This window comes from Lobosporangium transversale (assembly GCF_002105155.1).
Source record: "Lobosporangium transversale strain NRRL 3116 chromosome Unknown BCR41scaffold_28, whole genome shotgun sequence".
Taxonomy (NCBI): domain Eukaryota; kingdom Fungi; phylum Mortierellomycota; class Mortierellomycetes; order Mortierellales; family Mortierellaceae; genus Lobosporangium; species Lobosporangium transversale.
Genome location: NW_019029006.1, coordinates 364,617 through 380,484, shown reverse-complemented (window position 1 = coordinate 380,484; position 15,868 = coordinate 364,617). Strand labels below are relative to the sequence as shown.

The following is a 15,868-nucleotide window of genomic DNA, read 5'->3' as shown; positions in this document are numbered from 1 at the left end:
ACTTTACTACATCAATGCATGAAGTTATCCTATCCTTTGAAAAAAATCCAGGATACACTATTGGCACATGTATTGTCTTGAATTATGAGGTGCATGCTAAAAGCTACACCCTTCTAGAAGAGCTACATAATTTAAGGTCCCTTCCTTAAGCTCTTTTTTTATGTATATATATATATGTGTGTGTTAGTTTTAGGATGGTGCAGTTTTGACATATCCATGAATGGATAGCGTAAAAGGACGCGTTCTCTAAATGCCTAGATGCCGAAGGGAACGCAGATTTATTTATTTACGGTTATTTTTATTGTTGTTGTTCATCAATTAATAGTCCCTGTTGAAATGGCGATGATTTAATATATTAAGGCAAAGATTCGATTACGAGATGCTGCGTAAACAAATGGATTGCAAACTATGCATTTCATTCCTCAGATTTGAGGTCAACAAAAGAAAGAAAATAGAGGACCCTTGATCTTGATCTTGTCTTTGATTATGGCCCTTTCAATTCAGATTTCCTAGTCCTGACCTTAACCCTGATCGCCCTTGACCTTGATTGTCATTATAATCATCATTATCATAAAATATTTCCAGAATACTGAGTCTCCTGGTCAAGCTAGACATATTCATACACAAAAGATATAAACAATGATGTGGAGGAAGAGCGAGGGACGGAGAAAAAAATGGGAGGAGCAGGGCTCACTTAATTTCTCTGCGATTATGATGCATATATACCTTATTTATTGTCCAAGAACGCGTTTTTTCAACTCCAAAGAATTGAGAACATAATTCTTCATTCTCCGGTTTTGGGAGTGAATTAAAGCCTATCCTCTACCTTAATCTAGACCTATTTCCCTCGGAGACAGCGACCATGTAAAGCTGGCATTGGAGATTGAATTTCGACTGAGAGATAATGGTGAGGGGTCATTATTAAACTCCTCCACTTTCTACTTGTATTCAAGAAACATTACGAGTCTAGATTTGGGTCAATTGAGTTTTAGTTTTTTGTTTTTTTTTTTTACGCCACTTTTTATGCTTTGAATGGAATTTCTAACGAGCAAGAAAATATATATATGCATGGAGAAGAGAGATGAACTCTGAAATGCATTGTTTAGGTCGCCATGTTGCACAAGGGCTCACCGACCGCCTTCGCGATAAGCGATCAGAAAGATCGCAAGCATGTCAACTTGTCCAATCAAATCCACAAATATGAATTGATAACTATATCGTAATAGAGAAAGTAATGAATGTTATTCATCCAGAGGCAGGATTGAATAAGAGCATTGAATGTACAGCATAAAGAAAACAAACAAAGGGCTTTTCTTTTTTCCCCTATGCTCAGTCTGCGCTGTTGCTAACAGGTTTGTGAAGGAAGAGAATTAGCCCTGCACACTTTACTTTGATTCTCGATCACAATGGTTCGGCGATGGATCCGCCCCTTCGCTCCCTTTCCTTGTCATTCTGTCTTTGACTCGTAGCTCATGGTTCAAGTGGTCAAGTGGTCGATGCTGGGCTATGTGCCCGAAAGGCGCTGGCGCATTGTCCCTAACCCCCGATATCTCGTATCACAAGCATATGGACATAGCAGCTGAATCTTGATGCCAATCAGGTTGTTAGATTGTCAATCCACAGAATGCAGCATCATTCCTCTCCTGAACCTTAGACCTTCGGCACCAAAGTTTCTTGACAAGCTCTTCAGTCACTCTTCCTTTTTTCTTTCTTTTCCTTCATTTTTACTCTTCTCCAGTTCTTCTATCCTTCTGCTCTCCATTTACCTTTTCTCTCTCATTTCAGGTTGTCTTTTCTATTTATTTTTTTATTTTCTCTCTTCATTCATTCCTATTCGGAGGAATCTCATTCCTGTCCCTCATTCTCACCCGACCAACTCAAGGCTTCCCTCTCTTCCCTTTCTACCCCTGAATTCCTTCTCTTTATTATAGTTATTTTGTTTTTTTTTAATACAGCATTGACAACGAATTTCCCGCGTACTAGCCCAAGTGCATATCATTCACAATGGCACCAAATGGCCCAATGGTGCCACTATTCCTCCATCTCACCTCTCTACAGTTTATGACCAATTCACGATCCCAAACATCATCAACGCCATCCTCACCTTCGTCTTCATCATCATTATCATCATTATCAATGTCATCACTTTCACGCCCACGACATGTCTCACGCCGGCGTCTAGGTCACTTATTCTCTACATTCTCCACACTTTTTGTCTTCCTTGCCTCACTCCATTCTCCTTATCTATCCAATCATTACCTTGTAGAGGCTGTTTCATGCACAAATCCTACATACAATACCAAGGTCCAGCCAGGGCAAGTCTCTGTCTTGGCCTGGCAGGCATCTAATAGCGATCTCGATAACTATGACACTCTTTCGGCTACTCTATACTGTATGGATAACCAAGGCTCCCAGGGTGGTATGTGGAGGACCGCCGCGACGTTGTTTCAAAACCGAGGGCTTGTCGCCGCAAATGGGGAGTATCAGTTCTCTGTCCCAGATTGCGGCCCCTATGCTAGGGACGTCGCCATCCGTTTAGTCGCCGTCAACAAAGGATCCACAAGCCGTGATGATACCGCATGTTACTTCACCATGAATCCAGTTGCAGTTGAGCCTCCTCCACAACCACAACCAACCACAACAAAGCCTAATGTCGTCACGTCCAATCCGCCGACTCAACCTCCGCCCGCGACAAAACCTCCAGTAGCCACACCACCATCCATTTCTAACCATCCTTCTCCTACATCAACCATACATTTGACATCTACTTCTGGCGCCTCATCAACACCCACTACTACATCTTCCCCATTTCCTTTTACTCCACTGCCCCCACTCCCTCCACTGCCGAGTGGCGCTGGTAAAGACGATGATGTTACCGGTACAGGTTCAGGAGGCGGCCACGGCGGTAATGTGAATGACGTGAACGGTGGCAGCGTTGGTGGTCCCAGTAATGTCAAGGGCATGACGGCGACATTCGTAAGCATCGCTGCTGCAGCTGCCCTTATCGCCATCATCTCATTGCTAGTCTTGAGGCGGCGGCGTCAGAGGCGACGGGGGCATGGTAATGGCAGGTATGGAAACGGTCGCAGTATGAAAGAGAGATTAAGGATCCAAGGTCTTCGTATGAAGGGCTCAGGCAAAGACCAAAGTGAACGTGATTTCTACCTGATGCGGGAAGAAGAAGATGACGATGAGAACCATGAGCATGGTAAATTCGAAGGTGACGACAGGCATTCTGCTGTACGCGATCAAGATTCTTACAATAGTGAAGTAGCTGCTGCTGTAGCCAAGTACCGTAAAAGTCAACAACTTGATATCTCTGAGGCGGGTTCCTCAGAGAAATACTCAAGTGAGGTTGGAAGTAAGAGTGATTCTCGTGATCGGAATTCCAGCCTTATCTACCCAGCAGACGCATACTTGGGCCGTCCATCCTGGCGCAAGTCAGCTTCGAACTCGTACATGTACTCGGATGATGACTTTACAATGTCTTCGATGCGATCAAGCCACGAAACTTCTTCGGTCGTACGGCAATACTGGGTAGCGTCCATGGCTGCTCGGGCTGAGCGCCTCCTTGAGGGGCATCCTCCATCCAGGCAGTATCATGAAGAGGGGTCTGTATCCGGAAACAATCAGTACCGTAGCCCCTCCTTCTCTTCCCAATCTCGGAAAGCAGACATCATGAGCTTTGATGCTTCTTCCGGCACTGGGTCATTACCCTTGACCAAAGAAGGCCCTATCAAGCGCCACTATCGAAATACGATGAATTCGATCAACGGATATCTTCGGCGATCCATGTCGATGAGCTTGACCAGTCTCCAGACAGGAGGTTCCTTGACCGATAATGAAAGTTGGCATCGCCATCCCGGCTTCCGGGCCTCAATCAATGCGGAATATCTCGATCATCTCAATATCAAGTCCCTTCGGAGCGAAGAGCGGCAGATGGCCTACTACAGCCATTACTACCGCCAAAACCCGACCATGAGCACTGTGGACGGGGTTGCTTATGATGGAGCTTTGGGCCTGGGTGGACGATCCCAAACCATGACCACGGCCACGACCCCCAGTTGGCGAACAAGTGCCACACCGTCATTGACGTCAACGAACGATCCCTTCCAGACGTTTGATTCAAACGAGATTCTCCTGGACATGAATCCATTCTCGGACCAACATGCGGTTACCATGGCCTCCTCCTCTTCAAGTACTGAAGAGAGTTTAAACGAAAAGGATTTCCTTCCACTGCCTCCACCACCACCTCTGCAGTCCATTAGTAATAGTGGTAGCGAAGGAGGGGACCGATCCAACTCTGCGCTCCTACGATCGTTCCCCTCTCCACCACCTGTGTCCTCTACTCGCTTTTCGACAGGACCTTTTCCACCCCGGACGCCATGATTCTCATTACTTGTAGTCTAAACTTTTAAGAAAAAATAAAATAAATCGAAAAAAAAAGAATGCAGAGGATGTTTGCACAGACACTTTAATGCTCTTATATTGGCGTGACGAGGATATGAGAGAAATTGGCCGTGCACAATCGATGATTTAAAACATGGGTGGGCGAAGCCAAAAAGTCAAAGGAAAATGTGAATAACATTCACACTAAGCACATTTATTATCATTATTGTCCAGTACGATGTAGACAAGAAAAAAAACCGTGCGCCACTAAGTCAGGGCTTTCCTTAAAAGTCCCATTTTGCCCATTCTATTCTATTATTTATTTCAGATAATATATATAATATAAACATTTTTTAATCAGAATCCAATGATTTCGTAAAAAAAAAAAAAAAAAAAAAAAAACGATAACAGTTATTTTATATTTGTCATTCTATTTTTATCGCCAGACTGAGACTAACAACTTATTCTAACCAACCCTCCCCCCCTTCCCTGTTCCCTTCACTCTATGTATTATATGACTACAGTCGGCAGAAAAAATAAAAAAAATAAAATAAAAAAACCACCAAATTTAAGGAGACAAGCAAGTAGGGAAACTGTAAAGAGAAAAGGGGTTTTTTTTAAAAAAAAAAGCCAAGCTGGATCAAGCGGGGGGGGGGGAGGGGAGAGTATCAACTGTCATCTCCGCATCTAGAAAGGATATTCATGTATATATATATATATATATATTTACCATTGATAATCAAATCAAAAAAAAAAAAAAATCATGATCATGTTGGTTATGTTTTTACTAGTGCTATTATTATTAGTAGAATAATATTATTGGTATGAAAGCGATTAATGACAAATGCTGGGTAAGAAGGGTTCTATCTTTTTAAAAGCCTGGCGAACTGAGTAGATTGTGTGAATGAATACGTGCGCAACATGAAGTCTATAGACATTAAATAAAGATCTAATTGCGTCTATTGAATAGTTCCCATATTCCTTTTTTTTTCTCTTTTCTCTTTTTTCTTTTTTCTTTCTATTTTTTCTAAATTGTCTTGTTATTTCATGATTGATAAGCAGGGTCAAGAAGAGAGAGAAAGAGAGAGTCGATAATGGATTTCTATTTGTTGTCTCAGCCAAGGCAGTCATCATATCACCCTATTTCTTGATTATTTCTCGCCAAGACTCATTTTTTCAAAGAATTCCAAAGATTCCAAAGATTCTAGAAGGTTGTAGCTGTGTTGGTGGTGGGTCCTGGAGCTGGTGAAACGGACGGTGAGATGGATGGTGAACTAGATGATGAGCTGGAGGGTGAGAAGGGCATGACAAGGGTTGGTGCTGTGTTAGCACTAATGTCGAGTACAATGGGTTTGAAAGGAGCCTTGGGAACAGAGGCGATAATGGGTAGGAGTGTTGTTGGAAGCGTTTCAACAGATGATCGTGATGCGGGCGTGGGTGTACCAGGCGATGATCCTCCATTCATAGAAGCATAACCATCAGGATTTTGTGTTTGCCAGCGCCACAAATCGTCACACATGTCCTGCAACGTCTTTTCTGCCTTCCAGCCAAGATCCCTGGCTGCCAGTGAGGGGTCTGCAATCACACTACCGACATCTCCTTTCCTCCTATCAACAATCTTGTAAGGGAGAGCTCGACCGACGGCTTTGGACATGGTATGGATCATGTCCATGACAGAGTAGCCTACACCCGATCCAAGGTTGTAAGCTACACAACCCACAGGAGTCTTTGCGGATACCATGGAATCAATCTTATTCAGGGCAGCGACATGTCCTTTAGCCAAGTCCACAATATGGATGTAGTCCCGGACTCCTGTGCCGTCTTTTGTATCATAATCAGCTCCAAAGACATTGATAGTTGGTCGGCGACCGATGGCGACTTGAGCAACAAAAGGCATTAGGTTGTTGGGAATGCCATTGGGATCTTCGCCAATCAAGCCTGAGGCATGAGCACCAACAGGGTTGAAATAGCGAAGAAGGACAATGTTCCACATATTAGGTTCACTAGCAGCAATGTCAACAAGAATTTCTTCAATGTACTGTTTAGTGCGTCCGTAAGGGTTCAACGCTCCAGTGGGTGCATCCTCCTTGATGGGCTCATCAGAGATAGGCAAACCATAGACAGTGGCAGATGAAGAAAAGATGAAGTTCCGGCAGTTGTATTTTTGAAGAAGCTGAATAACATTAAGAGTGCCAGTAACATTGGTTTGATAGTATCCCAATGGAATTTGGGCAGATTCACCGACGGCCTTCAATCCCGCAAAGTGAATACAGGCTGAGAATTTATATTGTTCAAACACCCGTTCCAATGCATGAGCATCAAGAATGTCGACGTTGTGAAAGACCAGAGAGCCTCGGTTATTAGCCAAGATCTTGGCACGGTGCAGGGCTTCTTCTGAAGAGTTGCAGAGGTTATCGATAATGACCAGTCGCTTGTTCTGGGACAAGAGTTCAACGACAGTGTGCGAACCAATGAAACCGGCGCCGCCAGTGACCAAGATAGTATTCTCGTCTTCTGAGCGATGTGGCATGGTCATTGACTTGTGATAAAGAAGAGTGGGTGTTGTGTAAAACAGTGATTAAGTATAAAAGTAAATGATATTGTCCTGGCCAGCAGGACAAGAAAAAACGAGTAAAGGATGTAGGAAAAGACGAAGTAAGAGAAAGAAAGAGAAAGAGTTCTCGCGTGGTGTGCAGGGCAAAAAAAAATAAATAAATAATGAGATTAAATTTATAAAGGGACACAAAGTAAATAAAATATTATAATAAGACAATAGAGTGATAAGTACTAAACAAAATGGAAAAAAAAAAAAAAAAAAAAAAAAATAGCGAAATAGATGAAATGAGATGAGAGAAGGATGACAGGATGAGATGGAGATGATGGAGGAGATGGAAAGAGATGAAGAAAGGAAAGGGAAGGAACGAAGGGAAGAGAAAGAGAAAGAGAAAGAGAGAGATTAAAAAATAAAAAAAATAAAAATAAAAAAGAGAAAAAGAAATGCCGAATGGTGTGATAGTCGTCTTGAAGGCTGGAAAAAAAAAAAAAAAAAAAAAAAAAAGAGAGAGCCAAGATTGATAACGACAGCAGGAGGAAAGGAAGCAAGTGGAGATGCCAGGACTAGAGGACTAGAGAACTAGAGTTTACTGCATACATTTAAACAATAATGTATTAAAATAAATCACAGAATGGCATGTGTGTCTCCAACAGTCGTGCGTTTGTATTCTAAAAAAAATTGTCAGAAAAAAAGTATTAATGCAAACAAACAAACAAACAAACAAACAATAAAGATGGTTCAGTAACATGTTACTGTACATGTCAAGGATGGGAGCGTTTTCTTCGTTCTCATATTCTTCTTACCCTTACCCTCTTTATGCTTTACACTTTTACACTATGACTGAACAATCTGTTCTATCCTTGGATGGTCATAATAGGTATAGTCTGCACAGATAAGAATGTGGTACATGCCAAGTGGTCAACATCCTCTCAACAGAACTAGATATCTAGTTGTGATGATGGAACAATTGGCAACAACCGGACAGAGACCAGAAGACCATAGAAATAGAATTAGGAGCAGGATAACGACCAGGGCCATGGTCAAACCAATGGTAGAAAACAAGTTATCAAAAATAAATAAATAAAATAAAATAATATAATATAATAAAAAACGTTCGCTTTTAACGTTATAACTGATAACTGATGACAGAAAAGGAGAAGGAGAGAGAGATGGGACCTATAATGTATTGTTGTTGTCGTTGTTCCTGCCTCTGTCCCTGGTCCCTGTATCTTTCCATCTCTAATAATGATCATTTATTTAGTGTCAGGACTAAAATAAAGCATGCTTAGAAACTTATAGACTAGAGAGAATGAGAATAAGGGACACACGAGGAGACAACTGCAGCTCATCCCTCAATAAAGCCTAATCTTGAACGGAACGGCGTACGTGTCCACTCTTGAGAGGATCTTTGTTTTCAGAAGAACTCATCAATGGTGGGACAATAAAGTACATTAATAAAACTAAATAAATGAATAAAAGCCAACTCAGACCACACTGCATCTTTTTTTTTTTTTTTTTTTTTTTTTTTGTTTTGACCCGCTGGCATAACGGTCGATCAAGTGAGTGAAGACAACTAGGGCAACAACATCAATGAAGAATTTTTTTTTTTTTTTTTTTTTTTTTACAACAAAAAAGGTACCTGTTCAGGAATAAAATTGAGTGGTATTTATCTTTCAGCACCCGTCAATTGAGAAGGTCCTTAACCAACCAAGCCATGCAGATAAAAAAAAAGTGAGCGTGTGGCCTTTCTCCACCAACCAACTGAACTTGAGCCTCGCCTCTTTTTATTCTTACAAAGAAGCATAAAAATATATCCGTGCAGCTGGATGTTAAATATCTGCCTCACTTGGGCCACAGACATGTATTGCACGCTAAAGTTGTATACAGTATATTTAATGCTCTATGCACCCTTGATTTCAGATTTATTAGTTAAAAAGAAAAGCCAACTTTACTTTTTAGACTATGAATGATTATTATAAATATATTTATACTGAATGACTTCATGATGCGTAGAGACTATTTTTCTCAATGATCTCTCTAACGGATGGTTGAACACAGCGCTCAACCAACAGCCAATCTTTGTTCTTGACAGCATCTCTGACAATGGTCGATGATATCTCTCTAATCTCGATTCCATGTCTTTTCTCAGCAGTAGAAACAGCAGTAGAGGCAACAGTAGAAGGCAGACTCGACTTGACTTCTTCAGTCTCAATAATATCTACTAGCGTGACTTTGTCCTTGTGTCCACTCTGTTCTACAAATCGCATCATTTCTTCTCGGCTGCCATGACCTGGCCTTGAAGAACAGATCACATCACATTTCTCAAAGAACGGCGCCATATCCGCATGTACATCGTTGTAATACTTGGGATCAAATAGCCGTGTCATGGTATCGTGACCCATAATCCATGATAATTGAACAGTGTTGGGTTCATATTGATCTAAGATCGGTTGTGCCTTGTCCATAAATCTAGCATGGGTCTAAAAATTAGGGACAAGGAAAGTATAGATATAAAGAAAAACGGTAGTCGAATAGAAGAGGATCATCAGAGAAATTGACGACTGCTACAGTATTGAAAACGTCCGACTCTTTTTTTTTTTTTTTTTTTTTTTTTTTGGGAGATCGCATCAATGCTTTACAGTTAAGCCAACAGCTATTTGTCGGAGTGCAGGATCTTCCTTATCATTCGAAATAGAATCCATAGCCATGGCTTCCATCATCTCTAAACGCTCCACGGCGCCTGCACCTGTCTGACCCTTATCCACATTATTGGTTGCTAAAAGTAATAGTACAGCATCGCAGCCAACCCTTGCAGCTGCTTTCAGAAGATGATAATGAGCCTTTGTAGGTGGATTGAAGGAAGAATCAAGAATAGCTATCCTAGTAGGCCGCTCAGTGGAAGGCGGACGGTCCATTGTAAACGGCCATGAGTTTGTAGAAGTGAGCGTTGTCTGAAAAGTTTTTAATGATGCGCCCGTAGTTTTGGCAAGAGCCATCTGTAAGAATGATTTCCGCATGGTCGAGAAAGATGTCAATGAAGTAGGAGGAGAAAATACATTTGTTGTAATAAATGTAATAAATGGCTCGTAGTCTTGTAGTTCCTGGATCTAGTCTTGGAAATAAAGCAGAGTATTGACGTTTTGTTTTCAGATTAAGTGTAAATGTTAATCATGTCTTTTATCTTTTATTCTTGCAAGTCAGACTTTGTGTCCTCAATGTGAGGTGTGTGTACATGTGCACGAATCTCCCTGCCGCAACTTTTTTTTTATTTTTTTATTTTTTACTCCAACAGGAAACAGCAGCAATATTGTAAGCAACAGTAAATACCAAGCAAATACAAGTGGACGATGGCAATAGGAGCAAAAGTGCAGGTATTACCAATAACATTGTGGCTAGTAGATTAAGATGACAAAAGGGTAGATCACTTTTACTCACCATCTTTTCATGCCTTTATTTTTTTAGGCGTCCAAACTGTCGCCGGTTGTGAATGAAGACATGATCAGGAAACTGTTCGAGTTCATCGGCCCACTGGATAATCTTGTACTCATCCCAAGGTATATTCAGTTATTAAATATATATGGCGCCAATCGAAATTATGAAAAAAAAAAAAAAAAAAAAAAAAAAAAAAAAAAAAAAAAAAATGAAGATAGTGCAAATGTGATTTAGAAAAAAACGCACTTCTTTTTCTTTCTTTTCCTTCTAGTCCACTTGGCTCTGGATTTGAAGCAATTATCGAGTATCGCGATAAGGATGCAGCTGTGACAGCAACACATTTGACAGGAACTTTATTTGGTGGACGACCCTTGGCAGTAACTCAGATGGACGTGACAGTATCATCTACTACTGCTATAGCTACTGGAACTCCAGCAACAGCAATAGGACTTAATCCAATAGGACGCCCGTTCCCTAATTTGGTCTTGAATAATAACATTAATAATAGCAGCGCGGCTACGACACCACATCAAAACAATAACAGCAACAGCGGTAATCCTATGATCCGTATGGGGAACACACTGGTCAACCACTCACAGTACAATGGCATGGGTATGGGTATGGGCATGCCTATGGGTATGAATATGGGTATGGGTATGCCAATGAGCAACCAATTTCAACCTCTATATCCTAGTCCTCATATGACGCTCTATAATCCAAATATCTTGCCTCAATACCAACAGCAACGGCCCGCGGAGACGCAGGTCGATCTAGATAAAGTAGATACCAAAACAGTCTACGTTGGTAACTTGCCCTTGACAGTGACTCAGGAACAGCTAGAAGAAGTCTTTCAGGACTGTGGCAAGGTTACGCGAGTTAACATTGCAGGCAAACCCACTCACCCAACACGGTTTGCATTCATGGACTTTGATACCATTGAAGGTGCCAAGAAGGCTCTCTCGAGTACCGACAAGATGATTGGTGATCGACGACTGAGGTATCATCCAAATGAAAAACAAAAGTAGATGTTTGTCATATTTTGCATTTTAAATCCAAAAGATTTGATGACTGATTTTTTTTTTTTTTTGTATTAGGATCAACTTACCTAGACACAGTGGACCTATGCCGTTTATGATGCAGCAGGCGCAGATGATGCAACCTCCACAGATTCAACCACCGCCAGCAACGGATCCTATTCGCACCCGGTACAAGAATATCCTTATTGGACTTGTCAATCGTGGAGGCGACCCATCACTTTTAAAGAAATTGGAAGAGCTGGAAGCGGGTGGACCTCTTCCTGATCTAAGCGACATTCCTGGGATTTCACCCGACATTGCCTCCAAGAGTCAGGATGGTTCTCCTGCTCGTCCTTCAACAGCAGATGCTACCAGTACCAGTTCTGCTACTGCAGCTCAACAGGCGTCTGCAGCCTCCTTGCTTGAGAAATTAGTATCCTCTTCGAGGAGACGATCGAGATCTAGGAGCAGTAGTACCAGGAGACGGAGTCGGTCGCGTTCTATCGACAGAGAGTACTATAGGCGCAGTAGCAGAAGACGGTCGCCCTCGGGATCCCGTTCAGGATACTCTCGCAGCTCTCGATATGATCCCGACTATGGACGGTATGACTACCGCGATCGCGAACGTGAAAGGGAGTCTAGTCGTAGAGGCTACAGCCGTGAGCGTGAACGTGAGAGGGAGCGAGACAGAGAAAGAGATAGAGATAGAGAGCGTGAGAGACCACGAGATCGCGATAGAGAGAAGGAAAGAGACAGGGAGAGGGATCGAGACAGAGAACGAGATAGAGATAGGGAACGAGATCGAGACAGAGATAGAGAGCGACATCGTGACTATGATCGTCATCGCCATCGTGATAGAGAACTTGAAAGACGCCCACGAGAAGGCGAGAAGGCTGGCAGTGAGATGGAAGCCAGAATGAAAAGTCCTCTCGTAAATGACAGACCAGTTGCTGAAAAATAAAACACTATTTTTTTTTTTATTTTTATTTTTTTTATTGTCGCAATGACCCTGTTTATATACTAATAGATAAATATTGATGGCGGCGTATATTTGAAAGTGCTGAGGGATTCTATTCAAAATATATTTTTTCTGTCTTGCTTCTCTAGATCCAATGTTGAAGTAGTCACTGACGCTTTTGTACTTACACTTGTTGGTATTGTTGTTGCAGTTGCACCTATTGTTATTGATTCTGATACTTGCTTGCTGCTTGGACTCATTGTTTGCTTGGTTCAATGAATTCTTTTGGAGATTCTACAAAGAACTCCTTAGTATCGCCACTACGGATCTTGCCCTCTAACTCTACAATCTCTTGGTCGTGTCGTCTCTTGATCTGCGCCAGCGCCATTGTCTCGACGATCGACAGCAAGAAATAGGAGATCATGATGAAGATGATTGTGTTCCAGATTAGCCCAACAAGACTGGTCGAGTTCTCCAGCTCGTCTTCCGAAACTCGATCCTTTCCATGCAGAGCTCCCTTCTGTGAGTTGATGCCGTCAGCCAAGTATCCGTGGATCAACGGGACCGAAGTCTCGAGCCATCCCATGAAAGCAGCCAATGTATCAGCTGAAAACATGAGGATTACAAAGAGTGTCTACAATAGGAGAGAAAAGAACTTGGTCAGCAGAGCGGTCTAAAGAGCTTTTTTTTTTTTTTTTTTTTTTTTCTTTTTTTTTTTTGCACAAAGAGCATAACCACGCTTTCTTGCGAGTTGACGGAAATTTCGTTTTACCTGGATTGATGACTTCACAACAGCCTTTCCGAGGAAAGTGGCGCCAAAGAAGGTCGAGAATGGGATCAAGAAGTGGCCACAGGTGATCCCTGCGAGATCAAAAAGAGGGTTGGGGATCTAAAGGACCATCGAAAAGAGAGTAAAAAAAGAAAAGAATGGTCAGCCGTCAGTAGGATGGTTAGGGGTGGAAGATACCTTTATCCTCTGATAGCTAAGTAACAAAAAAGAAAGCATCTCCACAAAGAAAAAGAGTATAGCCGGCCATAACTACGACTTACGGAGGCGCACAAAAAGATACCAAAGAATCCTAAACGCTTCATTCCTTCGTGTACCATAAGCAGAATACGCTCCTTATATGAGACTGAGTCGGGTTTCTTCTTGAGCAGGTCCTCAATAGCAGCCAATTCCTCATTCCTATTCCCTGAGAGTGCAGCAGCCCTTGCAACAAAGTATGGCGGTAGTTCACCAATGGCAGTTCCAAAACCCCAAAAGAAACTCTCCCATTGAACCGCTTGAAAAATAGTGTAGATCGTTAGAGGTTCTCTCATCAATTCCAACGGTTTACAGATGTATCTGAAAAAAAAGAACAATGGGCCGCAATTTCAACAAATAGGAGAGGGATTAATCAGTATGCTAGTTAAATGAGAAGATGGAAGTTCGTTTTTCCATTGACTATTCTTTTGGAAGTATTCGGTCGCCACTCTTAAAGCTTTTCCATTACCTATGATCGCCACGTACATCAAAGTTGGTGTTGCCACATTTATAGGCTGTTAATGTCACATCCGCAATATGCGGTCCAAGGAACAAGACGAACGTGTGCAATCCAGTACCCAATCCAACTGATGAGGCAATCCCAAGTAGTGTCCAATATCCATACCAGATCAGTCCTAATTCAGCGTGTTTCAATAACTAAAAACAGTAGAATAAGGTCCAATTTCTATTATAAGGGGATGTATAAGACATTATCTTACAAAAAAAAAAAAAAAAAAAACAACTCTATATCTCCATAACAAGGAGAGAAACATACCGGCTGATGAGCACCATCTGTTTGATAGATGAAGTAAACTGTCATTGCGATGATTGGCATAGCAACGAGCAAATACTGCTGAGAGAAAATCCAAAGGAGTGCTACCCGAAACTCATGAAGTATGTACAGTACAAAGTACGAAAGCACCGTCATAGGAGATGTGTAAACTGAAATCTCCTGTCTTTGCGTTTCCAATGCTTCCTTACGCCTGTTGATAAATTCTACAGAGAAATACAGTAAGTAGAGAGATGAGGTAAACCGACAACAACAACAAAGTAAAACAAAAAAAAAAAAAGTATAGAATTTCGTCCACTTACCCGTAAAGTGCGCTGAAAAGCTGTTGGTTCTCTTTGGGAACTTTGACCGAATTGACTGGATCGAAGATGTCCTATGAATTCTCTTCTTCTCAATGGTCCCTAGTGATGACTGTATTATTCCTTCATCAAACATTGAGCGCACAAATGAACCATTGCTACCGCTATCTTCCATATCCTCATTTCCATTGGATAGTGCCATGGTATTGTTCGTCATAGGAGATATGTTCTCTTTTTTAAGCAGGTGATTTGCAGTTGTTTGAGAACGACTATTATTATTACTGTTATTATAGCTACTGCTGTTGTCCTGGATCGTTGTTATCAATGATGGTACAATTACTCCGCCCTGCCGCTTCTTTAGAGTATTCCTATTCCCGACTGTCGGCTGGCCACGTTGACGGAGTGAGTCCTGCAATTGTGGTAGTGGATGGTTACTCCAGAGATATTCTTCAGAATGATTGTCAATACTGTTATTGACGCCTATTGCGGTATTAGTATTTGAGGAAGTCCTAGACACTGGAGCGGTGTTACTGTTGTTGCCCTCAAAATCGTTATAGATATCACTGTTGCTCATCCCGTCCCCCTTGAGAGAAATTTGAATTGGGACTTTTCCTTCTTTTTTCTGTGGAATATTTTATAATGTTGCTGTGCCCAATAAAAGGAGAGAATAGATACAGGCGGATTGTTAAGAAAGAGAGTGAGTTCCGCGGGGGTATGTGTTACTGAAAGGAAACAAAAAGAAAGAATATAGACAGTGTAGGGTCATAGAAACAATAAAAATATCTCGTTTTATTTTTTCATTCAGGAGAATGTTGTTGCATGCAGAATGAGTTGAATGAATTGAGGGATTCAAGAGGCTTTGGTCTTTAATTGCCTTTAATTGATTATTGAACTCGGTGTTGTGACACAAAAAGGAGGATAGGCTACAAGGAACATGGGCTGGGGGGACTAAGGGAAGTGGTTTGTCTTTCCTAATCCTCCGTCCGCGTTTAACGATAGTCCTTATCGACAAAGGAGTTTCAAGGCACAGTCCCATAAATAAAGAGCTCTTTCCAACATGGGGCCGCACAATAATATCCGTGCATATTTCAAAACGTTCCTTTTATTACAGGGTTTTAACAGTCCCCTCTGTTACTGTGTCACACTCTAATAGCCAGATTTTAAAAAAAAATAATTGGTGGCGCTCAACATTACATTGCAGTCTGAACCGAAAAAAGGAGTCAAATTAGGCCAAGCATCTGTATAAATCGTCTAATTATGTTCGGTCTCCTTTCGACTCCGGGACGCCGATGAAAACCGTAGAAGACAGTCTTTCAATCCTAGCTTAAGGCACAGAGTCATCTCATCTGTAGCCCTTCCTTTGACGGTCTACTGGTCTTCTGCGATATTTCGATGGCTATTTGCCA

The 15,868-nt window shown here is 41.7% G+C and overlaps 5 protein-coding genes across 5 annotated transcripts; 2 read left to right on the top strand and 3 right to left on the bottom strand.

The window, feature by feature from the left end:
* Window positions 1-1,721: 1,721 nt before the first annotated feature.
* On the top strand, window positions 1,722-4,402 carry BCR41DRAFT_357099 (hypothetical protein). The gene has a single exon (XM_022024805.1). It carries the CDS (start codon window positions 2,005-2,007, stop codon window positions 4,387-4,389), a length of 2,385 nt encoding a protein of 794 aa, XP_021879686.1. The 5' UTR covers window positions 1,722-2,004; the 3' UTR covers window positions 4,390-4,402.
* Window positions 4,403-5,164: 762 nt separating this feature from the next.
* BCR41DRAFT_357098 (hypothetical protein) lies at window positions 5,165-7,199 on the bottom strand. Its single transcript, XM_022024804.1, has one exon. It carries the CDS (start codon window positions 6,923-6,925, stop codon window positions 5,594-5,596), a length of 1,332 nt encoding a protein of 443 aa, XP_021879685.1. The 5' UTR covers window positions 6,926-7,199; the 3' UTR covers window positions 5,165-5,593.
* Window positions 7,200-8,943: 1,744 nt separating this feature from the next.
* On the bottom strand, window positions 8,944-9,858 carry BCR41DRAFT_372189 (hypothetical protein; the record flags this gene model as incomplete). The annotated part of the gene is made up of 2 exons (XM_022026662.1): window positions 8,944-9,423; window positions 9,583-9,858. 2 exons carry the CDS (start codon window positions 9,856-9,858, stop codon window positions 8,944-8,946), a joined length of 756 nt encoding a protein of 251 aa, XP_021879684.1.
* Window positions 9,859-10,165: 307 nt separating this feature from the next.
* Window positions 10,166-12,355, top strand: BCR41DRAFT_357096 (hypothetical protein; the record flags this gene model as incomplete). Its single annotated transcript, XM_022024803.1, has 4 exons — window positions 10,166-10,314; window positions 10,406-10,497; window positions 10,647-11,372; window positions 11,470-12,355. The coding sequence occupies exons 1-4, from the start codon at window positions 10,291-10,293 to the stop codon at window positions 12,350-12,352; spliced, it is 1,725 nt and encodes a 574-aa protein (XP_021879683.1). The 5' UTR covers window positions 10,166-10,290.
* Window positions 12,356-12,605: 250 nt separating this feature from the next.
* Window positions 12,606-14,664, bottom strand: BCR41DRAFT_372187 (hypothetical protein; the record flags this gene model as incomplete). The annotated part of the gene is made up of 6 exons (XM_022026661.1): window positions 12,606-12,983; window positions 13,122-13,238; window positions 13,400-13,694; window positions 13,843-14,030; window positions 14,149-14,369; window positions 14,466-14,664. 6 exons carry the CDS (start codon window positions 14,662-14,664, stop codon window positions 12,606-12,608), a joined length of 1,398 nt encoding a protein of 465 aa, XP_021879682.1.
* Between the last annotated feature and the right edge of the window lie 1,204 nt (window positions 14,665-15,868).